Source organism: Epinephelus moara, chromosome 21 (assembly GCF_006386435.1).
Source record: "Epinephelus moara isolate mb chromosome 21, YSFRI_EMoa_1.0, whole genome shotgun sequence".
Classification (NCBI taxonomy): domain Eukaryota; kingdom Metazoa; phylum Chordata; class Actinopteri; order Perciformes; family Serranidae; genus Epinephelus; species Epinephelus moara.
This window is the reverse complement of record NC_065526.1, coordinates 36,184,192-36,210,455: the sequence shown is the minus strand read 5'-3', so window position 1 is coordinate 36,210,455 and position 26,264 is coordinate 36,184,192. Positions and strand designations below refer to the sequence as shown.

The 26,264-nt window shown below is 40.5% G+C and overlaps 2 protein-coding genes across 3 annotated transcripts in view; one reads left to right on the top strand and one right to left on the bottom strand.

The window, feature by feature from the left end:
- cryz (crystallin, zeta (quinone reductase)) overlaps positions 1 to 9,270 on the bottom strand; it is a 17,512-nt gene extending 8,242 nt beyond the window's left edge. Inside the window, exons 1-3 of the mRNA XM_050033799.1 lie at positions 9,079 to 9,270; positions 5,809 to 5,961; positions 2,312 to 2,475 (exon numbers count right to left, since the gene is read on the bottom strand). Of these exons, the coding sequence (XP_049889756.1) occupies positions 2,312 to 2,475; positions 5,809 to 5,961; positions 9,079 to 9,186 (425 nt within the window). The 5' untranslated portion in view covers positions 9,187 to 9,270. The remainder of the gene's footprint in view (positions 1 to 2,311; positions 2,476 to 5,808; positions 5,962 to 9,078) is intronic.
- Positions 9,271 to 10,674: 1,404 nt separating this feature from the next.
- Positions 10,675 to 25,652, top strand: dars2 (aspartyl-tRNA synthetase 2, mitochondrial). Of its 2 annotated transcripts, none has more exons than XM_050033789.1 (17): positions 10,675 to 11,005; positions 12,079 to 12,178; positions 13,060 to 13,126; positions 13,297 to 13,398; positions 15,021 to 15,116; positions 15,209 to 15,332; positions 15,761 to 15,807; positions 15,956 to 16,062; positions 16,432 to 16,501; positions 17,892 to 18,071; positions 20,695 to 20,802; positions 21,019 to 21,081; positions 22,556 to 22,708; positions 22,877 to 23,095; positions 23,220 to 23,330; positions 23,428 to 23,503; positions 24,784 to 25,652. In XM_050033789.1, exons 1-17 carry the CDS (start codon positions 10,987 to 10,989, stop codon positions 24,981 to 24,983), a joined length of 1,842 nt encoding a protein of 613 aa, XP_049889746.1. In that variant the 5' UTR covers positions 10,675 to 10,986; the 3' UTR covers positions 24,984 to 25,652. The 2 variants fall into 2 exon arrangements, with proteins under 2 accessions (XP_049889746.1, XP_049889745.1); XM_050033788.1 differs by having other exon boundaries at positions 10,675 to 11,226.
- Positions 25,653 to 26,264: the final 612 nt, after the last annotated feature.

Genomic DNA, 26,264 nt, shown 5'->3' with positions numbered 1-26,264 from the left:
ATATGTTAACTTTACAAAGACAACGGAGCGGATAAAAAGTAAATATATAAACACACAGAGGGATTAATCAGTGTTGCCAACTTAGCGACTTTGTTGCTATATTTAGCGACTTTTCAGACCCCTCTAGCGACTCTTTTTCAAAAAAGCAAATAGCGACAAATCTAGCGACTTTTTCTGATGTTATTGAAGACGTTAACCCCTCCACATCCAGACTGCAAGTGAATCACGCATGCGCGGAACTGCCGCTGGCTGATCCCGACCTGGTTTACAGTCAGGGTGGGATGTAAATGTAAAATTTTCTTTGTCTAATATAAATCACTGAAAGTTCATTTGTAGTTCTAAACATATTCAGGGTGTTTTTTTACTCAGTTTTTGTCTCTCCCACGACGTTATTCCTCTCTCCTACAGCAGCCATTACAATTAGCCTACATGCATATGGACAATTATGCAAATTAGGCGATGACGTCATTTAGCGACTTCTAGCGACTTTTAGGACAGCCAATAGCTACTTTTCTTACTGAGGAGTTGGCAACAGTGGGATTAATAAATAACGGACCGTCTATAATGTAGTTTGTTTCAAATGAAGCTGGGAGCCTCTGCAGTTGTGGTGAGTAAAAGCCCTGCCGCTATTTGTTAATGTTATTACTTTATGTCCGACTGTGAGGTTGTACCATTGTTTGCTAGCTTGATGCTAATGACAGTAACATTAACTCAGTGGGTTGACAAAGTNTTACTTTTTTAGAGAGTAACGCAGTAACGTACTTTGATTACTTTTAAAGTAACCCTTACCCAACACTGGTCACGAGAATGATTTGTCCCTATTGTCTGCTGGTTTGTCAGTGTTTTTTACAGCCAGTGTATAGGATGTTTTGAGAAGAGTAGTGCAGGAATGTGCAGAAAGGCACGTAGCATCCGACAGATGGAATACATGTTGCATTGCTGGTGCAGGTCCACCTTATTTGCTGTTTCATGGAAGAATTGGAGTTTGGGGCTACTATATGGATATATGAAACCTAGAGAGGAGCCATTACAAACACAGTGAGGGGTAAACAGAGTAAAACTTTTGGTTTGTGATCAAAAGCGAAGCCTATCGTTATAAGCCGATTCTATCACTGAGGAGGGAGCTCTTCATTTACAAAGAGACAGCAAGATCTTGCAGGTGTCTCCATGTCAGGGATAAATGTCTATTATGTACACCAAGAAGAGGATGGGCCCATGAACGCAGGACCAAACTGCTACTACCAACTATCTAACCAGACACAGAAAGGGAAATGGGACAAGTTCAAGCGTTACTCAACGTCGACAGTTCTTCTGATGAGGAGTCATATGGTATATGGTATATGGTATATGGTAAATGGTAAATGGACCTGCACTTGTATAGTGCCTTTCTAGTCATCAGACCACTCAAAGTGCTTTTTACACTACGAGTCACATTCACCCATTCACACACAGGTAGCCATAAAAGGTGCCACCTCCTACTCAGTTTTTAACACACTCACACTCATTGGGAGCAATTTGGGGTTCAACATCTCCCTAAAGAATACTTCAACATGCAGACTGGAGGAGCCGGGGATTGAACCTCTGATCTTCCAGTTGGTGGACGATTTGCTCTACCTCTGAGCCACAGCCGCCCATTATTAATCATTGGACATCAGTGAGTAATCAAAACTATATCAGAGTAAGTACACTCTCAACTGCATTCTCAATTTGGAATAGTGTAACCAAAAAGAAATTAACAAAAAAAAAAAAAAATTTAGTTCACAGAAGCAGCACACAGAAGTTGTCTCCTACCTCTGAGTCATGGGTTAGAATTGCATCACCCTGTGAAAATGGACTGGCTATAAACATGATAACATTAACATAACATTGAAAGCATTTTATGTTCTCGTGTTCTGACAGCTTGATGGAGACAATGGTAGATTTGCTGTAGAGAAGTGTTTGGAGTGGTTTGTAAGCTGTAACAACCTGAAATTTAAAGTCAGTCAAGTTAAGGCAGCTTTTCAATTTCAATTTCGCCACTGTTGTCTAACTCCATGGTAACAGCTCCAACTGCCATATTTGGTATTACTGCCTAAAATAACATTGGCAATTTGTTTTTTACTTTCTCCCTAGCTCTTTCTTTTTCATCAAAACTCAGTAACTCTTTGTATCAACACTTATCTAATCTGAAGTACAGTGTTGTACGCAGCACTCCTAGTAAAACAATCATTCTCGTGACGTCACCAGCGTCCAGTGTTTCGCCTCTACTTTAAGGGGTGACATTTTATCCACCACTGCGGTTAATAAAACTGTTGCGGTTGCATGGTCTTACTTGTGAATCAGAGCTCTGTAGGCGGTGAAGTAAGGAATCCCTATGGCTGCGCCCTGGTTGAAGTCTAAAGCACTGGGCAGTTTGTGGACACAGTCGTCAGCTGCTACAGTGTACTCTGCATAAGCTCCAGACTCTGTGGCTGTGGTGAACACACGATCTCCTGCCTGAAAAACACACATATAGAATTATTTACATGTAAATAAGTGAGAAATTAGCGTCAACACTCTGAGGTTACAGCGACATGTTTAAATAAAATACATCACAAACAAAGACACCGTTAAAAGTGTGATGCATATTTTGTATGCAGTTAGCTAGCTATAGACTAAGAACAATATATAATGCACTGTGCCATTCAAAGGCTACCGAAAACTTTAAAGGTGGAATGTTGCATGTTACTCAATGCACGACTTGAAGTAATGAATCAATTGACACAACTTAAATGTCAACTTAACATCTTTGACCATTCCATATGTTTATACTGACTCACTGCATTACAGTAACTGGATCTTTATGTGCTTAGAACATTTTGATGAATTTTGAAATAATTATGCAAACTGTGACTAAGCTATTTCCTCACTTGGGGAAAAAATGGCAGAACGTCACTCTAGTTTGCTCTGGCACACTACACCCATGCTTCAGAGACACCACATGTATAACGCATTATCTATTTATGTTAATGCATACATGTAACCATGGTAACACATATGGACATCAGTAAGGCTATTTTCACTAATTAAAAAACTGTTAAAACTGCCATCATGGTATCTTACTCTGTGTACTTTGTCTGTTAATTAGGTTCATTAAAAAGTGTGTGACAGTGATCCAACAGTAATAAGCCCCCAATCGTTACTGTACAAGACGCCTTCTTTTCATCCTGTCTCTATGTTAGTCATTATTCATAACATGCCATTAATTTGCAGTCTAATAATAGCCTACTAATTAGTTAGCTAGCTTACAATCAGCTATTTCTCTATGAGCTCTTTGTGACATCAGGAAACATAAATATAAACATTTAAGAACATTAAAGTGCTGCTGCAGAAACTTCTGTCAGTCACTGGAATTTGATTTCCCCATGTGGGTCCTGATGATGCAGGATGACAAACATAAAAACTGCCCAAACAACCAGCTTTCTGTCAATCTGTAAAACTTAATGTATACTTATCTTGGTTCCTTTGCAAAAAGTCAGTGTGAACAGGAACCGAACTAAAACTTAAATGCAACACCATATTATTTTTTCCCTGTGGTGCGGACCAAATGAACCAAACTACAGGTGTGAAAGCACCTTTAGAGACTACAGATAAGGAGTGGAATAGATAGATGGAATAGTGATCAGCCACTTATTCATCATGATTACTGACTTGGCTTTTCATCTATAAATGCTTTTAGTGGGGTGGCATAACTGACCAATTGTTCATTTTGTGACTAAAAGCAACAAATTTGGTATACATATATATATAGCGTAATTTACACTGCTCACTGCTAGTGTCCTTGTCACTACTGATGCATGAGGCGGTACCTGCAGCCCAATCAGGTTGCACTGGGTGTCCATATGCGTGGTCCCAAGAAGGTTTGCAGTGTCTCGCAGCACAGTCTCAAGAGCATGGAGGAGATACCAGGAGACCGGCTGTTACATGAGGAGAGCTGGACAGGGCTGTAGAAACAGACTCCATGAGGTTGGCATGAGGGCCTGATGTCCTCTAGTGGGACCTGTGCTCACAGTTTAGCACTGTACAGCTTAACTGGCATTCGCCAGAGAACACCAAAATTGGCAGGTCCACCACTGGTGTCCCATTCTCCTTACAGATGAGAGCAGGTTCACACTGAGCACATGTGACAGGCGTGAAAGAGTCTGGAGACTCTGTGGTGAATGTTACGGTGCCTGTCACATCATCCAGCATGATCAGTTTGGCCGTGGGTCAGTGATGGTCTGGGGAAGTATATCCTTGGAGGGTTGCACAGACCTCCATATCATAGCCAACGGTACTCTGACTGATGTTAGGTATCAGGATGAAATCCTCAGAGCCACTGTCAGACCTTACACTGGTGAACTGGGCCGTGGATTCCTCCTTGTGCAGGACAGTGCCTGCCCTCATGTGGTCAGAGTGTGTAGGCAGCTCCTGGATGACGGAGGCATTAATGCCATTGACAGGCCCACTTGTTCCAAGTACCGCTACAGGCTGTGCAGGAGCTCACTGCTGCCCTGATCCAGGTCTGGGAGGAGATCCCCCAGGACACCATCCAGCAACTCATCAGGAACATGCCCAGATGTTGTCAGGAGTGCATACAGGCACTACGGAGTCACATTATGAGCTGCCATAATAAAATCTACACAAGTTGAATCAGCCTGGGACTTCTTCTTTTTTTTTTTTTACTTTGATTTCAGGTGTGATTTTGAATCCTGCCCTCAGTGGGATGATGATTTTAGTTTCCATTGACTGTTGTTATGTCATTTTGTTGTCCACAAACTACACAATGTACATTAAAAAAAAGTTTGTGTATACCAGAAAACCACTAAGATTTCATTAAATAGTCGCATATGTACTAATTGTTAATATGATCCTCTCAATAAGCTTTAAAGTTTCTTAAACAATCCAAGAAACAGAACAGATGTCTACAGCGGCTGCAGCTTTGCGCTCCTCCTCTCCTCTACGCTCTTGGCACAAGGCATGTGAAACACTAAACCACATTTCAGATTTATTTAAAGGAATTATCAGAACCGCAGCATGGGAGATCTAAACATTATTTCAATTTGAGTTATGGTTTTTAAAGACATGTGGAAGTGAAAGAGTGATTATGCTCCCGACTAGCTTGCTTGTTGTTAAGCATAATGGTGGGTTATTGCCTAAATTAGGCTAGCTGTATTGAGATATTATAATAGTAATTTAATCTCACACCAGGTACAAACAATAGTGAGGCTTAGGGCAAACACTATATTAAATATTAAATTATAAAAAGAAATTGAATAGAAATATCTCACAAAAAGGGCACGTATCTAGACAGAGGGTAAAAGGGCAGGTACTTGAGGACCACCTGGGGTCTATCTGTGTACATGCCTGCTTATAAGTATGGGTGCAATTCATAACCATCAGCTACACATCAGCTTAACAGTAGCTAGCAGCACAGGGGCTACAAGTGATAGTTTAGTGGATCAGGTGATGTCCCCTACGATGATGCAAAACTAGGAGCCCTAATGGCCAGCAACTCACAGCACTGTTTAGGAGCATACAAAAACACATCTGTAGTATGTCTCTGTGTGTCTGTGAGCGCTCAAGACAGTCAGCTTGCTGCACCATTTAGACGCCAAATAATCACATCTGTAGTGTGTGTCTGTGAAACTCCGACACGAAGGAGCAGCACAGCAGCATGCCCACTAAATGGCACCAAAACACAGCAGAGACTCAGCATAGTTGTATTATTAGGCTTACATGACTATTATGGTACAAACATTTACTGTCTGTGTGTGTGTGTGTGTGTGTGTGTGTGTTTCAAATTCAGACCTTTACTGCAGTGACTCCTTCTCCAACAGTTTCCACCACTCCAGCTACGTCTGTGCCTGGTGTGTATGGCAGGGAGGGCTTACGGGCGTAGGTCCCAGCCCGGATGTAAGTTTCCACAGGGTTCACTCCACAGGCATGGACACGAATCAACACCTACAGCAGAGAGACATATGAATATGAAAAGGTTTTTATAGGGATATGAGATATTGAAAAACATGCCAACAGCCAAAGGCCAAGCACAACAAGCAATACACAAGTTCCCATACTGTTCATTACCACTGTTCAATAGAGTGCTCAGAGAAGATTTCTCTTCTTAGGCTGATATGGAAGTTAGCATCACCCTGGCTGGCCTAACAATGGAGTTTATCCATGGGATTTTGGATCAATGCAGAAAATTAGCTCTATGGCAAACAACAGTTTATGATATTTACACGTTTTCTTCAGCAAGATCACAAATAAACACCACTTTTATGATTATTATAGCGTAAAAGAAGCTGCCTGGAGTAAAAAAGCTCACATTAGGCTATAAATTACACTACAGGTGCATGATTTCAACACTGCCAACACAGTGAAGTTGTCAAGCTGTGTTCAGCATGATGACATCCCATAGTCTCATTTACCCACTTGTTAGCAACCACCTTTTATAAGACATGTAAAGGCTAAAAATTTCAGAGTGTGATATTTACTGGTGTGTTTTATATCGCAGAACGAAACACAAATATCTCTTCAGCTTGTGTTAACCACAGACCTTTTTCAGGCATCTCACCACAAACCCACTGATAAAGCCCATTGCCTTCAGGATGAGGGAACTTGGAGTGCTAAAATGCTAACTCATTTTCAGGTTTTAGGGCTCATTCCTGCGCTATTGGTCTATTGCAATTGCTCAGTAGCTCTCTTTTTACCGGCCTTACCAGCCAAGACAACGTCCCAACAGCTGGTAATATTTTGACCTGAGTCTGTTTCTGAGTCTGTGTCATTACGTAAAATATGGTCCAGTTGACACCTATTGTAGTGGGAACTACCACAGAAGCTGTTTTAAGTATTTTGCCAGGTGTTTACATGTTTGTCCGTCTGTGGACAGATTTTGTCACATACATTGAGAATAATACCTTAAAACCAAATGACAAGATGGCGCCCATTCATTCTACTGGAGTTGCTCACTTGGGACATATGCCAAAAAAGTTTCTAGCTTCCCAGTTTACTTCTGCAGTATGCGGTCTACTGAATATGCGTAGTAGTGTTGCTGCTGCTGGCCCCACCCGTGACTTCCTGCTTGCCTAATAGACTTAACATTGTGATGACGTCACAGATTTTTTAAATCTCCTTTATCAGCTAGAGGAAAGTGTTACAAATATAAAACCTCCATAGATCAAAAATTCATAATAGAAAGAGTTATAACGGACCTTGTTTGCAGCTTGAGGATTCTGTCAAGACTTTTACTGATGTCTCTTATATAATGGTGGCCTATGGGGAAAATGCTGTTTGGGCCACAGATGTTTTTTTTTTTTTCTGCTATATTGGGAATGGCCAGTGGGAAAAATTGGCTGCAAGGCTGAACTGCTTTTGTAGGGGCCTGTATGTCACTGCCATAGCATCAAAACTTTACAAGAAGCAGTCACAAAACTCTACAGGTGTGCAGTTCAGATCAAAATGAAAGCTAAAATTGAAGATGGGTGTGGTTCAAGCAAGAGCGCCAGAAGTAGGGAAGGGGCCAGTGCTCCTTCCACACCCCTACGTTACACCCCTGGGGCACAAGTGGCTGATTGCTGTATCCAACTGGCGTGATCCCACTGCAAGATGGTCTCTAGTTTAATCCTTATACATGATAATACATTGCTCAAAAACATTAAGGGAACATCTAACTGTCATTGTTTCACACCAAGTCAGTTAACTTCAGTTATCAATCTGTCCATTTAGGAAGCACAAGTGACTAAGAATCAATTTCACCTGCTTTGATGCAAATGAAAGTGACAACAGGTGCAATGGAGAGGGAAAAGCAAGACAACCCCCAAAAAAGGAATGGTTTTACATGTGGTGGCCACAGACCGTTGCTCTCTCCTTATCCTTCCTGACTGATTCTTCTCTAGTTTTGTTTTCTGCTAGTGTCCTTGTCACTACTGGTAGCATGAGGCGGTACCTGCAGCCCAATCAGGTTGCACAGATAGTACATCCCCTCCAGGATGACACATCCATATGTGCAATCACAAGAAGGTTTGCTGTGTCTCCCAGCACAGTCTCAAGAGCGTGGAGACCAGCTGTTACACAAGGAGAGCTGAACAGGGCGGTAGCAGGGCATCAACCCAGCAGCAGGACCAGTATCTGCTCCTTTGAGTAAGGAGGAACAGGAGGAGCACTGCCACAGCCCTACAAAATAACCTCCAGGCTACTGGTGTGCATGATTCTGACTCAACTGTCATCCAACATCATCCAGCATGATCGGTTTGGCTGTGGGTCAGTGATGATCTGGGGAGGCATATCCTTGGAGGGTTGCACAGACCGCCACCAAGTACCACCACAGACTGTCCAGGAGCTCACTGATGCCCTGATCCAGATCTGGGAGGAGATCCCCCAGGACACCATCCAGCAACTCATCAGGAGCATGCTCAGATGTTGTCAGGAGTGCATACAGGCACTACGGAGTCACATTATGAGCTGCCATGATAACATTTACACAAATTGCATCAGCCTGTGATTTTGATTTTTTACTTTGATTTTTGGTGTGATTTTGAATGCAGGCCTCAGTGGGTTGATGATTTTAGTTTCCGTTGACTGTTGTTGTGTCATTTCGTTCACAATAAATTATAGACTATCGTGTACATCGGTAAAGATTTTCAACTTGAATTGTTCCTTGATCAAGATCTGATGTGTGATTAAGCTGTTCCCTTTTTTTGAGTAGTGTATATAAAGTTTTCACTATGTCATACTTTCACATGCACACTGTTGGCTTTTTTACGTTTGTGGGCAATGCACTGTGCGACAAATTATTAACAGCATTAATATATAAAGTTTACTCATACACGACTAATCTTTCAAACTCCAAAGCTGAAGCTCTGTCTGATTAGCTTAGCTGTAAAGTAAGGCCTGTGTTTTACACATATGAACACAAGTGACAATAGATTTTGGCTTTTAATGTTGTATCAACTTCAAGATACCACCGTGGATTACAGCCACTGGCAGTTCTGCTGTGGTGCTACTCTTGCACAATATGGTAAACGTTACTTTTTAATCTTGGCTGAACTTCCTCTTGAGCACAGCTTGAGTGTGTCTCACCTGTCTGTGTCCAGGCTGTGGGACAGGCACATCTGAGCACAGTCTGAGCACTGACGGAGCTCCAAACTCACTCACTCTGATGGCTCTCATCAGCTTGCTGCCCGACATGACTGCACACACACAGGGGAACTTCACACAAACTGTAAGAACTGACTTTCCACTCCGTCTGCACCCTGAGCCCGAGAGCTATTCTGCTTCTGCGCTTTGCAGAGCGGTTATAAGCGCACCAGTGCCGCCATCTGGACTGGAGTGTACTGCAGCTGTCTGGTTTGAAAAACGAGTAATATGAAGAATAAAAATAAGATAATATTTTTGATACAGCAAAAAAAAACAGCCTGAGTAATATTCCCTGTGATGAATAAATTAATATTCTTAATGTGCAAAATCTTTTACTTTAGAGTAAAGATTACAGCAATACCAAAAACTCCATGTGCATGATATCATATTCAGATGATAATAGATATCCTGATGGTCATGGTCTCCTTTCTGTTGTCCACACATAAGTGAAGTTTTGTGCATTGTTGTATTTTGTTCATCTCATTTATTTCTTTATTTTACACATACTTTAGCCAAAAATGACAATGGACTTCACCAGGGAACTGTTGATCAGTCCTGAGTCAAGCAACATTGTCTAAAGACTGAGAAGCCTGTAGTTAGACTGTGAATTGGAAAGTCTAAAACTTCCTATATTAACCCAGTTGCTTCCCCAATAATTTTTAATGAATGATCAAAGAAAAACCTGCTCCAAAAAACAGATGTCTGGTTTTTGGGATTTTAGTACTGAAAACTATTTAATAGAGTCTTGTGCCTTCTTAGAAAGCTCCACACTCATACAGAGACGGATTAACTCCAAGTCAAAAAGTTGTTTTGGTTTTTTTTGGGGGGTGGACTATAAAATGTCCCTAATTTCATAAGGACAGTGTGTTGCTGTCGAAACTGCCCAAAACAAAAAAGTAATAATGTTTCCTTGTTTTTAATGCAATTATAAAACATAGTAATATATTACTTTTATAAAAAGGACAAAATTAATTTTGTTTGTACCATAAACATATTATTATCATCATTATTATTATTATTATTATTATTATTGCTGTTATTATTATTAACAACAACAACAATAATGAAAATGATGATGATAATAATAATAATAATAATAATTGTTTATCAATAATAATTAATATGTCCTTATTTAAAAATATTTGTTTATAAATAAACAGACAAAAAATTGTCTGTTGTAAATATGATGAGCAAACTGTGTGATTTATAGAGAAGGGGTAGGACAATATACATTTTCCTTACATGTAATTATCTATTAATACAAACTGATGTTGTTTATGAGATTTTGTATATCAAAAGGGTTGCTGTTCTTTTTTTCTTTTCTTTTTTTTACTCGTTCGAAGTAAATAAGCCAAATAAAAATCAAATCTTGTTTCACATCATCATGGAAACTGATCGAAACCATGTACTACTGAAATATCTAAACGCATCTTGACGATGTCACCCGTCGCAGCTCCTCTTCCTACAAACTCATAAAAACCTACTGCAGATTGACTACTTTGGTCTGTAACACATCATGACGTCATGTCCGTTGACGCATAATCGACTCCTACATGCATGGATTGGCATTGCGCTAATGTATAACGCATCAGAGAATCCCATCCACATGAGCAGAGAGTTGTGAAAGCTGTTGAAGACGAGCGAAAATCCGGAACCAGAACGAGCGGTAGTGATACCGGAGGTTTGGTATCTGTCTCACACATCCTGAGCCGGTAAAGTCCGGATCCCGGTGTTAGCGCTCAGGTTGAATGATGGTGTCATTACATCAAGGAACTGTGTATAACAGTCTTTCATAAGAACAGCTCCCACGTGCTTCATTCAAACAGCCGGACACAGTGACAGAGGAGCTTCATGACCCTGACAGCCTCAGGTATCTTTACATCAGCCTGGTTTCTCACTGTGTGTGTGTTTAGAAGATGGCAGCAAAGAGCAGGTATGTGCTGCAGAGAGTGCTGAGAGGACTCAGAGCTCACACTGTGTGGTACCAGAGCTCAGCATTGACCTCAAGTCAAGGACGCCTGCTGTGGAAACCTCAAGTCAGACACCTGAGCAGCTCATACACACTCTGCCAGTCTGCTTCTCCAGCCTCAGGTACTGACAGGTAGCGACTCATCATGACACTGATTCATAGGTTTGACTTTAGCTAACTGTAGTACTGCCTTTGGACGGTGACTCCCATTAGGGACTGTTCTTTACTTATCAGAGGAGGGAGGTGGCTTGGCTGTGACTTAGTTTCTTCTTCTTTTTCTTTTTCTTTTTTACCCTTTCCAAAGCTACTAATTAATAAGCTAGCCTTTGATGTTTGAAAGTTAAAAGTTGGACATGAAATCCTGGAGTTGAAAAAAGCCTCTCATTTTCACTGCATTTATTTTTGGCCAAATTGTAAATAACAAAGTGATTTTGATGAAATATCACATCGGAAATCTGAAAATCCAACGATAATTTCCATTTTTGCAGTTTCTGGCTATGATGAATGGTGTAATTTTGGTTTGGAAAGCATATTTTCTTAAAAATGTGGCTGTAAAATAAATACAAAATACAGAAAGTCCCTCCCCAGTGCTTACAAAAATATTTGACATCATGACATCATGTAAAAAACACAAAAATTCAATTTTCTCCCCAAAAGTTGTGAGGCCAACATGTCACTCACCTAAGTTTCTGGAAGTGTGATGTCGTCCCATGACTGAAATCACTATAACAATATACATGATATTTTCAGATATCCATATACATAGAGATATAACAGATGGATGCAAAATCACATGGAATAATCAAACTAACATTGAGAGCAATACATTGTGCACCACTGAAAACTACCGATGTTTTATCGTACAGCTTTCTTTGTCTCATTAATTTGGACAATGTTTTGGAACAATATGATCATATCATCACAACAACTCCAGTTATTGTCGAGCCATAATCATGGTGTTGGTTCTTTTCCAGGTCCCAGCAGTCTGTCATTCAGGAGTCACACCTGTGGAGAACTGAGATCAGATCATGCGGGAGAGAGAGTCACTCTGTGTGGCTGGGTCCAGTATCTCAGGTATCACTGCTGTTCACACACAGACATGGAGCTAACAATCATCAACAGAGGGATTTAAAGCTATGTTAGACATCACCTTCAAATACTGGTGGCTCCAGAAAGCAGTTAGAGGTAACACTTAATATGGGTTAACATGCTAGCAGCTCTGTGGGGCTACAGATGAGCAACACAGTAAGTGTTGTTTATCCTATGGAGAACTTGAATGTCTGTACATCTGTCTGATGGTTAGTGGCCTATATGACAGATGGACAGACACTGCTATCCCTAGTGTGGGTGAAAATGCCCCCCACATCCTGTGATGTCAGTAAAATGTGCACAGCTCGCTCATTTGTATCAACTCAGCCTGTCAGTAAAGCCTCATATAAAAATGATCAGAATTCTGATGTTAGTCAGTCCACCTTTTCTTCTGACTGCTGTTAAGAGTACATGTTTCTTCCTAGGATGGCTCAGACATGACCTTTCCTACTCTGCCTTAATCTGTCTCTGATTGGCCTATCCTGATATTCTTACTCTAAATAACCAATTTCATGTCTCATGCCTGAACCTAACAAGCCCAACCAATGAAGGAAATGAATACTAGTCAGTCAGAAGTAGAGTGGGGCGGGTCATGCCTTCACCATTCTCAGAGAAAAATATTTTGCATTTAGGACTCGCAGTGTATGTTACATGACATTTTAACTTCCTTTAAGCTCTTTGTTTTTTCTCTCCTATCTAACTCCATTATTCTATCGGTGATGAAGAGAAATTGTGTAGTTATGTTTATATTACAATATGATGGTTGCTTTTTGGGAAGCAGGGCTCAATCATCACCCAGAGTTTTTTGTTTTTCTCCCTTGGTCTCACGTAAAACAGTCCTTTAACATTGTTCCTCCCTCCAACAGGCAGGACCTGTTTGTCATCCTGCGAGATTTCAGTGGCTTGACACAAATTCTAATCCCTCAGGAAGAGGTAAGGATGAAAACAATTCAAATGCCACAATGCAGTGTCTGGTATTACTATAACGACAAATAACAAAGATATTAATAATAATGTCGAACAATTTCCTGCTCAAGTTCTTTTTGTTTCGATTGATGGTGAACTCAAAACTTGATTTTTTTTTTTTTTTTCTGTATTCCAAGTCTGCGCATGATTTGAAGGCGGTCCTGTGCGATCTCACAACTGAGTCTGTCATAAAGGTCACAGGAACAGTCAGACGACGACCAGCAGGGCAGGAAAACAAGGTCTGTGTGTGTCTGTGTCTAACATTAAATCACCACCCAATGTCAAAAGCAGGTTGCCCTATTCATATGAGGACATTCAGCACTGCTAATCCATAAAAACAGCAGAAACAAGGGGGTGTGTTATGTGTATTGAAAATCTAGTTGTGGTTTACATGCTGTAGAGCAGCCCTCTTTTTAATGTGTCTTTTAGGGTCATGTTAACTCTCTTTTGAACCTCTGTATTCACTTGTGAACTAAGCTCAGTTTTTACTGATTGAGAGGCTGCACACAGAGAGTCCTGGTGGCTGCTGAGTCACATTGTAGTTGATACTTGTTCCTTAACTCATCAGTGCTTCACTGGCTAAGATTTTGTCAGTGCAATAAATCTAAACCAATAATTAGTCAAACCTTAAAATGAGAGAGAAGATTTGAAATGCTTAAATAAAAAGAAGAAGAAATACTTTATTAATCCTAGAGGGGACAATCATTTTTTTTCACTCTGCTGTCATTTACACACAGGCCTAAAATACACACACATGCACAAACAGGGCCTATACATGCATTAAATGAGATGTCGGTGTGAGGGGGCTGCCTTGGACAGGTGCTCCGAGCACCTGGGGGTTCAGTGCCTTGCTCAGGGGCACCTCGGCAGTGCCCAGGGGGTGATCTGGCACCTCCCGAACTTCCAGGCCCTGCTCCATACTTGGTCTATATGGGGACTTGAGCCGGTGACCCTCTGGTTCCCAAGAAAAGTCCCTATGGACTGAGCTACTGTCCCCCCAAAGAACTACTCAATCAAAAAAAGTGAAGCAACATATACCTTGTTGTATGTATTTCCTTTTTATATATGGATATACTGTGCTGCAGTTTCATTTAAAAAAACGTAAGTTAAATCACAGTTATTTAGCTTTTAGTCTTTGATAGCTGAATAAATAGTTTTGCACAGTGTCCAGCAGAGAGCAGCATGGACCTGCTGGTATTAAAAGCAAGGCACTGCCTTTTCTTTTTTTCATTTTGCGTTGACAATGCATTTCCATTTTAAACGAGAAAAAGCTTGCCTTCTTTTAAAATGTTTTTCATTTAATTATGATACAATAAAGGCATACATTAAAATGAATTACATATGCTTTCGTCCAGTCAGTGTGAAGACGTTTTCATTCTACAGAGTGGAGGCTGTGACGTTTCAAATAGCCCTGCCTCACCTGATTCTAGTGATTCCTCTGTGAACAGAGCCAACCAGGACTAAGCCAGTGAGATATGATTTCCACTTTTGAACCTGCCTATAAAGATGAGTAAGTTTTGAGGATGCTGTAAATTTAATTTAACCCAGTATTGATCCCCAGGAGGAAAAGGGTTGTTGCCAAACTTAGCGCTGAACTTGGGCTGCCTATGTACAAACCAGGAGTCATATGAGAGTGCAGAGCAAAATCTTTTCAAAGAACACCTTCATTCATATAATTTCATCATTGAACTCCTGTAATGTAATGTAAAGTTTCAAATTACTGTCTGCAGCAATATTCTGTAGAATTTCAGGGTATTTTGAGAGACGTACTCTGAACTTTGGTAGTTGGCAGAGTAAAATTCGAGGCAGGTATTTCTTATTAAGAGTATTCCATCTTCTTATTCTGTGTCTATACAAACAGGGCATGCCAACAGGAGAAATAGAAGTCCTGGCTGAGAGTGTGGAGGTTTTCAACATGTGCCGGAAGTTGCCTTTTGAAATTAAAGACTTTGTCAAAGTAAGTAACTATTTTCTATGTTCCACGAAGTAATCAGATTTGTCATTGTCATTAACTGTGACTGATTGTGTTGTTGTGGTTTGATTGTACAGAAATCAGAGTCTTTGCGGATGCAGTATCGCTACCTGGACCTGAGGTCCTCTCAGATGCAGAGGAACCTCAGACTGAGGTCTCAGCTGGTGATGAAGATGAGAGAATACCTCTGTAATGTGCACGGTACGGAGAGTGAGATTCATTGTGTCTGTTCAGTTTATCTTGTCCAGGACAGTGACTGACTGGTGATTTTCCTGGGCTTGGAAACACTTTGACAGGTTTCATATTTTGTTGTTTTATATTGCCCTTGTCTTCTGTTTATCTCTTTGCACTTACATGTTTGTACTTCTTTTCTTTGGTTTTAAATGTAAAGCATCTTTGAGAGCTATAAAAGCACTGTATAAATAAAATGTATTATTATTATTATTATTATTATATTCAAAACAGAGCCATCACACACTCACCAGCACATTCACACTTAAAATAGAGATATTAGAGTAAAACCATGCAGACACTACACAATACAGTAGAAGGTAGACAATAGTAGAATCCAGGTGCTGAAGCATGGCTAAATCAAACTGTTTCAAATTGTCTCTTTTTCTCATTTATAGGTTTTGTCGATGTGGAGACTCCTACCTTGTTTAAAAGAACACCGGGGGTAAGAAGGTCCAATATTTTTTAATGATATTAGCTACACAGAATCCAAGTCACTTCAGGGGTTCTTTGCCAAGTTGTTCTATTATCAATTTCGGGAAACGATATAGTCTGTGCTTCCTTCAGACTTTGTTCATTCTTTTGTGTTTCAGGGAGCCAAAGAGTTTGTGGTCCCGTCGAGAGAGCCGGGCCGGTTTTACTCTCTGCCCCAGAGTCCACAGCAGTTCAAACAGCTTCTGATGGTGGCTGGTGTAGACAGGTGGGTACAGGCTTAAAGGGATAGTTCAGATTTTTTGAAGTGGGATTCTATGTTATACTTATCCATAGTCAGTGTGTTACATACAGCAGACGTCAGCCAGCACACCTCCAGTTCAGAGAGGCAGGCTGGAGTCCGACATGTAAACTAAGCAATGTACTGCTGTGGAGGCGGGCACGTGTTTCAGCCACCTAAAAAAGACCCGCCTTAATAAATCAAATATTATCAGAAATGTAGTGGAGTACAAATTTGTAGAGCATAGTACTTGGAAAAATGTACTTACCTGTAGTGTTAGCTCACAGGAGTGTACAATGAGTGGTCTAAGTACCATCATGCATAATATCCAACAGTACTCCATTGTCTCTGTGGCAGGTACTTCCAGATGGCTCGGTGCTACAGAGATGAAGGCTCCAAACCAGACCGACAGCCTGAGTTCACCCAGGTAACATTTAGGGATGGGAAGAGTACAGAAAACAAAAAATACACACAGCCTTTGTTTTATTTTTTTTAAATCTCACAGCCAGGTCTTATCTTGGCACCATACTTCACTCTGTTACTTACTCTGATAGTTTAATGTCATTAGTGGTTGGTATTGGAGCTGGATTATTCAAGTCTGGTCTACAGCCCTTTTCCAATCAGTGAGTAGATCGATAGATAAATTGAGAGATAGACAGACAGATAAACATTTGTGTCCATATCGGGAGTCAAACCCAGGCCACCTGAATGAAAACCACAAAACTACGTGGCAATAGGTCCAAGGGAACTCTTGCTGTGTCTCAAATCACATACTTCCATTAGGGACTGTTTGTTATTTATGAGAGGGGAGGGGGTGGTGCAAAATGGGAGGGCACACATTTTCAAGCACTAAGGAGGGAGTTTTTGATTTGGCTCAAGGGATTGACATTCAAATTTTAATGGCCGTATTTTGTGTTTGTTTTAAATACCCTCAGAACCAAAACCTGCAAGTGGGTTTGAAAAGTATGTTTTCTTTAAAAATCTTCAAAATCACACCATTTATCACAGCCAGAAACTGTAAAAATGTTTATTTATGGTGGAGGTAGGGTTGTGCATTTTCCCCAGTCACACAGGGAGGCTCAAAGAAAAATATTTGTTTGTTTGCTTCGGGAACCGTCACGATATATAAAATGAAAACCACAAGAATAAATCCCCAGCCGCCCCCCTACTCTGGTGAATAAAGTACAGTCCCTTAGTATGCTTACATGTACTATGTACTTACTTGCATTGTGCGCAGATTTGGACAGGGTAGTGTGCAACACTGCCGCTGCACACTACCGGAAATGATGATCACAAGATTTGACAGCTTTTCTTCTTCTGTTCGGCGAATTGAAACCAAACATGCATAAACATCAAACGTAACTTATGCCCTTAGATCATATAGCTCAAGCCACAGCATTAGTGCCTGATGATAAAATATGCCACTGTTAGCTAGCTAGCAAGCTAAAATTAGCACTCACGTTATTGGTCATGGAAGCAAATAATTATAATGAACCTAATATACATACTGATGGCATATATCCAACAACAGAATGCTGTTAGTGAAAAATACACATGTATTTATCCAATGCTTTGGTGTTTCCCTCAGTAATTGGCAACATTTCACAAGTTCTAAATGTGTTTGTGGTCCTGCCCCTTCTTCTATGTAGGCAACATGGCAACCATTGAGGGTGGGAAAGTATCCAGTGTTCCACACTCAGCTTTGTACATAGTTTCATAGTTTGCACCTGGTCCTGGTGTTGGCTGGAACTTAACTAGTTGGTTCACAGTCCTGCTCTGTGTTCTCTGACAGCTTATCCTCTCATTATCTCTCCCAGGTAGACATAGAAATGTCTTTTGTGGACCAGGCTGGTATCATGTCCCTGGTGGAGGGTTTGTTGCAGTACTCCTGGCCCGCAGAGAAAGGTCCCATTAAGGTGCCTTTCCAAACCATGACATATGAAGAGGCCATGAGGGACTACGGTGTGGACAAGCCTGATACCAGATTCAGTATGAAGGTGAGGTTTTGTTGCTTGTTTTTTTGGTTTTAAGTGTCTCCTTGATGACTGGATATCAGACCTGATCGTTTAGCAGGAGGAAAAAAAATAAGATTGTTACGTGACTCGAATTACCGTTATTACTATCATAACTCAATACTGCTTTGCTGTTACTTGAGATCAACCTTGTTCTTCATTTTTAGATTATTTTTTTTCTCATTAATTTCACAGTTCACATAGTTAAATAAAATGTATTTGTTGTTAAGATTGATTAACACTGATTTTTATAAGAACAGTTTTAAAGAAGCCACAAAGACAAACACAAAGCCAGCCAAATTTCTGAGCTCGTTCATCTGATATGTGCTGACATGGGACTTTAGTCTGGAAAATAACCATCTGATTGTTTGAAACAATCTGTATCATGAAGAGAGTCACCTGGCTTCACTGAGCCTAACACTGGTGATAAAGGATAACTTGTTTTAGTAAACTGCACGTCAGCTGGTTCCTTTAACTCTGGGTGTTCTAATCCAGCTACAAGTGTTCATGTGAAAGAAGCGGAGTTCAATTATAATCTTAAGTACCATGAGTGGAGCACTCAAAATGGTGATACCTGTGTGAAAATGTGGAATATGATGTTCAGCAATGGTGAAATGTAAACAATGTAATCATATAACTATGATGGAATAGGAGGCTGTACACATCTGGAATGATATCCAGATATTAAAAGTAAGCGTAGGAATTTTTATGTATGTCCTTAAATACATTTTCAATACGCTTAGTAGTGTAGAATGTATTTGAACTCTATTTGTCTCATGATGAACAAACCACCTAAAAAGTTCAAGGTGATATCAGATTGTTTCTGCTGTCAAATGAGAGATCAAGGAGAGGTGAAGAAAAGAAGTTCATATCTGATGAGGTCTATCTGACCAAGATGTTGTATTTATAATTTACAGGGAGTGCTTTTTTTATTTTAATAAAAATGTTACATATTACTTCTAACTCTCACCAGAAAATTCTCTTAAGTTGTTTTTAAGGCAAATTATGGCAAAATTTCACACAAACGTCTACAGAGGTCAACTTCACTGTGACATCACAATGCTCTGCAAAAACACTTTCCTGTACATAATTCAACGTCATATCTCAGGAACAGAAGACTTAGTCAGATACTGAATTGGTGACACTCATCTTGGGTGTCCACCTTGAAACTGTGCTGACTGTATAGATCATCAGTGCTGTTGGGGGGAGGCCTCCATGTTTTCACAGACATGGATGTAAACTGTAACTTAATTAGTTTGCGGAGGCATACAAGGTGAGGCAGTAATTCTATTTTTTTGATTAATTGTTTAGTCTACACAACATTAAAAAACAGTGAGAACACCTGTTGCACAATTCTAGAGCCTAAAATGACTTAATTGAATGTCGCGTTTGTCCAGCCAACATTTCCAAACCCCAAAATATTCAATTTACTCTGATGTAAGACCAAGGAAAGCAGCAAATCCTCACATTTGAGAACTCAGAAATATCACATCATGGCACTTTTCCTTGAAAAAATACTAAAACAGTAATTTGATGATCAAGATAGTTGCTGGTTAATTTTCTGCTGATCGAATAATCAATTAATTGACTAATCATGCAGGGCGGCACGGTGGTTAGCACTGTCGCCTCACAGCAAGAGGGTTCCTGGTTCGATCCTGGGTGTGGGAGACCCTCTGTGCGGAGTTTGCATGTTCTCGCCGTGTCAGCGTGGGTTTTATCCGGGCACTCTGGCTTTCTCCCACAGTCCAAAGACATGCAGATTGGGGATTAGGTTAATTGGTGACTCTAAATTGTCCGTAGGTGTGAATGTGAGTGTGAATGGTTGTTTGTCTCTATGTGTCAGCCCTGCGATAATCTGGTGACCTGTCCAGGGTGTACCCTGCCTCTCGCCCAATGTCAGCTGGGATAGGCTCCAGCCCCCCCGCAACCCTCAAGAGGATAAGCGGTTAGAAAATGGATGGATGCAGCTCGAAAAGACTGTGTATTGCATCACCCATGTGCACGCCCGTGTGTATCCTGCATGCATGAGATAATTGAGAGGAAACCTTTTATAGGAAAACAGCTCTGTAGCATTACTAGAGATCAAAAACTCCACAAGATCCTTTAACCTGCTCTGTAGCAGGGTAGCTGTACAGTATACAGTGGGTTACCATGCCGATCTAACCTGATTTAAAGTGAGCGATTTTACTAAATTAGTACTGAATTAAGAACCAGTTCTGGGGGATTATCTCTGAGAAATGTAGCATTGTTTCCAGATCAGTAACCAGAGACCTACGAGAGCCCAGTGATAGGTGTCTCAGAAAAGGAGAGCACTTGTCAATTATCTATGTGTAGCCCAGTTAAAATGATGCCTGTGCTGAATGTGTCTGTTGAGCCTTGCCAGACCACAATGAGCATTGGCCATGTTAACTCAAAGAGATTGTGGACTTAAAACTAAAGAAATTATTGCTGTTAGAGCGAGACAATGCTATCCCAGATGTTATCACCTGCACATTCAAGAGGGTGTGAATGTGTGTGTGGGACCAGCAGTGTTTTTGACTGTTTAAGCACACATCTCTGTCACTCTGTCTGAATCCCTGTCTTTCTTCCTATCTGTCCATCTGTCCAGCTGATCGACCTCAGTCAGGTTTTCTTATCCACGGAAATTGAATTCCTAAGATCAGCTCTCAACCAACCAGAAGGCTCCGTTCAGGCCATCTGTGTCCCCAGTGGAGCGGTAAGACCAAAACCACTTCCCGTTGAATGAAATCCATCAGAGCATACTGTACATTAGGATGTACAGTGAAATAATATTGAAAACAAAAAGTTGTTACATACAAAGCAAAACTATGTAACAGATTTGCTGATGTCTGTGTTTTGCCATCTTTACCCTTGTCGACCCGTCACTGTTGTCTGTCTCAAATGATCTTCTCTGTCGTGTGTTTGAATACAGAAACTATTTTCAGGGAAACATTTGGAAGAACTGAAACAAACAGTTAAGACTCAGTTTGGCCAGGTAGGTTTGTTTTTCCTCTTTGTCTCTTATCTACTTACATTTTTGTGAAGTCATTATTTTTTTCAGTTTCTTGTTGTTTTGTACCAATGAATGGGATGAATGTAGCACAACAAATGAGAATAAAAATGAGAGACAACAAATGGAAAAGACCATTTCACATGGTGCGTGACTATGTGGAATGTATATTAAATGTGGTTGTTTTTGTGTATGAGCATAGTAAAAGCATAGCATTGCCCTACAGCAAACAAGACTATGTGAAGCTTACAAAGTTTATGCAATGTCAGAATATTACTTTATAATATGAATAATCAAGACTAAATAAGCTTCATATCTTCACATGGAGCAGGTCCTTTCCCAGGTAATCCACCATGTTGCGCTGCCATGTTTCTACAGTAGCCCAGAACAGACAACCAAACACTGGTTCTAGATAGGGCCTTTTGCATTGTTGTAATACCGTAAGGCCACCATAGATTCTCCTGCATGCTTGGAAAGGGAGAGGTGAGTGGAGGGGTTTTTGGTTGCAATCTGCAACTTACTGTTAGATACTACTAAATCCATCACACTAGTCTTTTACGTTATTATTTAATGAATCAAAAAGGAGAACACCTGCACACTGTTTGCACTTGCAGAAAAAGGTTAAATGTATTAGACTACAACATTTCGGTCATGGACATTCGTCAGGTAGAAACGTAGAAACGTTATTATTTAATAAAACTTTAACACCCCAAAACTCTGCCTCATCTGCATTATGTGGGTGTGGTTTGATTAGATTTGCCTGACAGTGACCAAACAACCCAACAGCGTTGCCAAAAAACAAATCGCCGAAGACTCCAAAATTATCATATTTCAAGGGAAACCATCATACACTGGGTGTTTTTAATGCACAGTAAATGACTCACAGCATATCCACTGGTTAACAAATCTGACTACAGGCTAGCATTCATTATTCAGGGTACAGGGCACTTGTGAAACACAGTTACAAAGAGTTTATAAGAGTTTATGTTTGATTGATGGTGGCTGTCTCACGAGATGTCAACAGAGATCTGGATTATTAATGACTGATCCAGTGTCAGTTCTCTGCAATTTATAAGTCTTATAATGGCACAAGAGTCATAAAGATTCATTATCTGAGAACCATGAATGTGTGTACACGTTATCATGGCAATCTATAGTTGTTAAAATAATTTGGTCTGGACCAAAGCAGTGGGCTGACAGACACTGCCATCCTTAGAGCCATGCTGCTGGTGTGGCTAAAAATAGTCAGAGTATATAAGAAGGTGACAGCAATCCACTATCACCACCATCAAGAACCCTGTCAAAACCTCTGTGGAGAGGAAGCAACACCTCTCTGACACATCCGAAACAAAAACAGAACTTTAGAAGGTTCACAGAAGTTAACTGCAGTTATTGTCTCCACCCACAGTGCTTTAACATTGTGTCTTTTTTTTCCCATGTGTGTATGTTTTGTCCCAAGGAGCTCAGCATGGTGCTGGTCAGAGCAGACGGGACATTGAAATCTCCCTTGAAGAAGCTGCTCTCTGTCTCAGCCACAGAGGAGCTGCTGCAGAGGACTGGAGCCAAACCAGGAGACCTGCTGCTGATGGCAGCTGGTTCCCTCCACACTGTGGTGAGACTTGCTGATGTCAAACTTAGATTGACGAAGGGGGAAAGTTTTACAACATACAAAGGAAAGATAATAGCGAATATAACAAGAATATACCTTAATTCATCTTCTCTGGTCTCTCCATCCCACTCTTCCTTTCTCCTGTGTCTTACACTCTTGCTCTGCTGTCAGCGCCCATTGCTGGGTAATCTTCGCCTGCAGTGTGCAGAGCTCCTGGAGTCTTATGGCGTGTCAATCCGTGACCCCTCAGTCTTCCACTTCCTGTGGGTTGTAGACTTCCCTCTATTCTTGCCCAAAGAAGACGAGCCAGAGAAGCTGGAGTCAGCCCATCATCCATTTACTGCTCCACTGCCAGAGGACACACAGTTACTCTACACAGAGCCACAGAAGGTAGTCACATAGATTCACTCTGTATCTGTGTAATCTTTGTGTTGTTTTTTTAATCACTTTTGGATGTTTATGAATAATCATATATCATGCACGAGGGATTATGGGTTGTACTGTCATTTTGCAGGTGCGTGGTCAGCACTATGACCTGGTGTTGAACGGCTGTGAGATTGGAGGAGGCTCCATCCGCATCCACAAGGCCTCAGAACAGCTTCATGTCCTGAAAAGTATCCTTAAGGTCAGTCGTTGCATATCTTGGCAGTGTCCAGCCTACCTTTGGAATTAGGTTGAATCACTTACAGGTCTTCACTGTTTTTGAAATGTGTCTGCTGCAGGAAGACCCCAGTCTTCTCTCTCACCTGCTGGAGGCCCTGGACTCAGGAGCACCACCACATGGAGGCATTGCTCTGGGTAAGGTTAACTCTACCCTTGACCACAGCAAACTTTAACAATTACTGAGCTAGTTTGCAGCAGAATGCTGCTGGCTGTCCAGGTGGTCTGGGATTAGCTGAAAGCAGAGCCAAGGACCATTGGTGGGGCTCCAGTGTTGGGTCTAGCTCTGCCTTCACTGACAACGCTGCAGCCCCCACTAGTGGTCCTGGGTGAGTATGATCTGGTCAGGTACAGATTTATCAGTGAACCACATTTCTGGTTGTTTACTGAGCATCAGACAAAATCTTTTCTATGTTACATATAAAGCTGTGTACACACATAATATCTTTCAGCTACGTCTGCTACAGTTCACAGTTTAAAAATCCAAGAGCTGCAAATTATTGAAGTGTTAGATGACAGTTATGATAGATTTTTTTTTTAGTTGTGATTAGTTGCTAAATTTCAATAGTTAATTAATTTTGCATTTCAAAACAGTTTTGAAGTCCAGTTTTGGGGGGAGATATCAGGTCAGTAGTATATGCCACATAGAAGTGGTATATATCACCTACTGTAAAAGCTGGAAACCTGTAGATTAATTTGAGGTGCAACTCAGCAATGTGTGTCGTTTTCCTAGTCATAAATGTGTAATAAACAATGCATGCAAAAAAAAAGGCATCGTTTGTGTCCAAAACTGTATGGGACTCACATATAGTGGACATGACTGTAAAGAGGAGACTCACACAATCCATCTTCTTTCAGATATCTTGAGGTGAGAGATCAAGGCACCTCTGTAAAAATGGCCATGTTGTTTTTTCCTCATCAAAATACTGGCTAGCTTTGTAGCATTAGTTAGCCCCTTCCTGAGAAGGTAGCATAACATGTTTGGTACCATTAGATTCCTAAGATCTTGTAGTTTTATAGGATATGTGTATCAGCCAGCTCACAGCCCTAAATAATACATTTAAATTAAAACTCAAAATACATAGAAAAACATGAAATGCAGCCAGTAAAACATTTTTGAATTATAGTAAAGTATTGCATATCTGTCAACACCTGCTCTATGCCTTATCCATATGACATATCTGTAATAATATCAATAGATAAGGTATCCGTTGGGCAGTAGTTCTCAGTTCAACTGATAAATCATACCCAGTAAGTAAAATATTATTATGTGTGGAACCCTACAAGTGTTAAAATATGAAATGCTATATGATATATGTAATATTTAAAACCACCACTAAAAGTGTACAATTCATGAGCTAAAAGGTGAAAATAATTATATATTTATTAAGTCATCTTATCACTCCATGATTTTCTAGGTTTGGACCGGCTTGTCTCCATTATGGTTGGGGCTCCCAGCATCCGTGACGTCATTGCCTTCCCTAAGTCATTCCGAGGCCACGACCTCATGAGCTGCGCTCCTGACTTAGTACCTGAGGAGGAGCTGAAGTCTTACCACATCTCTGTCAAATGGCCCACAGAGCAAGGAAGAGGAGGAGGAGGAGAAGAGGGGAAGTGAGGAGGTAAAGAAGGAAGAGATGAAGAGACATCAGAAGAGGGGGTGATGCCAGATCTTGGTAACCTACACAACAGAGGAAATGGCATAAGGACACAGCAACAGAGATGAGCAGACAGCCAGCAGGTGGTGTAGAGACTGTAGCTTGTGAAGACCTCTGCCAGCTGGCTGGCAAATATGAGGAGGAAGAGAGAAAATGAGGAGGAGGTGATGCTGTGGCTGCATCTCAGTACTGTTATTTTGGAATGGAAGAGAAAAGGGGAATGGATAAGCCTCACATAAGCATGCTTTATGGAAATCTGAAACATCGACTGGTTCAGCAAAGAAGAAAAGCTCAGCACCAAGTCTCAATGATAACAAATGGCTGAAGTCAAATTTTATACTGTATAGATACTGAACCTGTTATGATGGTGGTTTTGTCTCAGACGAATGCCTTATAAAATCACTCTCAAATAACAAAAATAAAATATTTCTTTGAAATACATTTTTCTATCAATGATTAAAAATTTCCTCAAATCAAAATTAGTAATATTTTAAGGACCTATAGCTCTACTGACTGAAAAGAGCTGCTTATTTTGTATTAGTTTTTTGTCACATGATGGTCCAAATGTTGTTTTAGACCTTGCTCCACCTTGATGATAATAAAACCAAACCTGTAATTGTAAAATATACAGTCCTTGGTCTGTGTAAAAGCGCATTCTAATTTTCAGCTCAAGCCATTATGAGGCTTCAGCAGTCTATGCTGGCTATATCAAGTGAGTATCTTCCAAAGTTCAAGTCTTTTTTTATTGCAGAATTTCCTCTTTATGTTTAAGATGGTGCTTTCTCTCTGGGTTATGTGGAGGAATAGTAACACAAAGAGGAAGTATTTTACAAAAAAACAATAACTAATACCATGGTATTCACAGGGTATTCTTGAGGCTATACAGAACAGGAGGTACAGGTTTAGCAACAGCAAAACAATGTGATAGATAGATAGATAGATAGATAGATAGATAGATAGATAGATAGATAGATAGATATGAGCTTACCACAACCTCTTCACCCAAGATAAGATTTAACTGTACAGAGAGGCTGAAGCAGATCTGACAGACCAGAGCCACATAGTAAACAGACAGACTGTTAGTTTAAGGACTTGGTTATCCTGTTAACCTTGCATTGGTGCATCCGTCATTTTCATTGTATCCTTTTCATATTGTGTTTGTACACACACACACACACACACACACACACACACACACACACACACACACACACACACACACAAATGATAGATAGATAGAT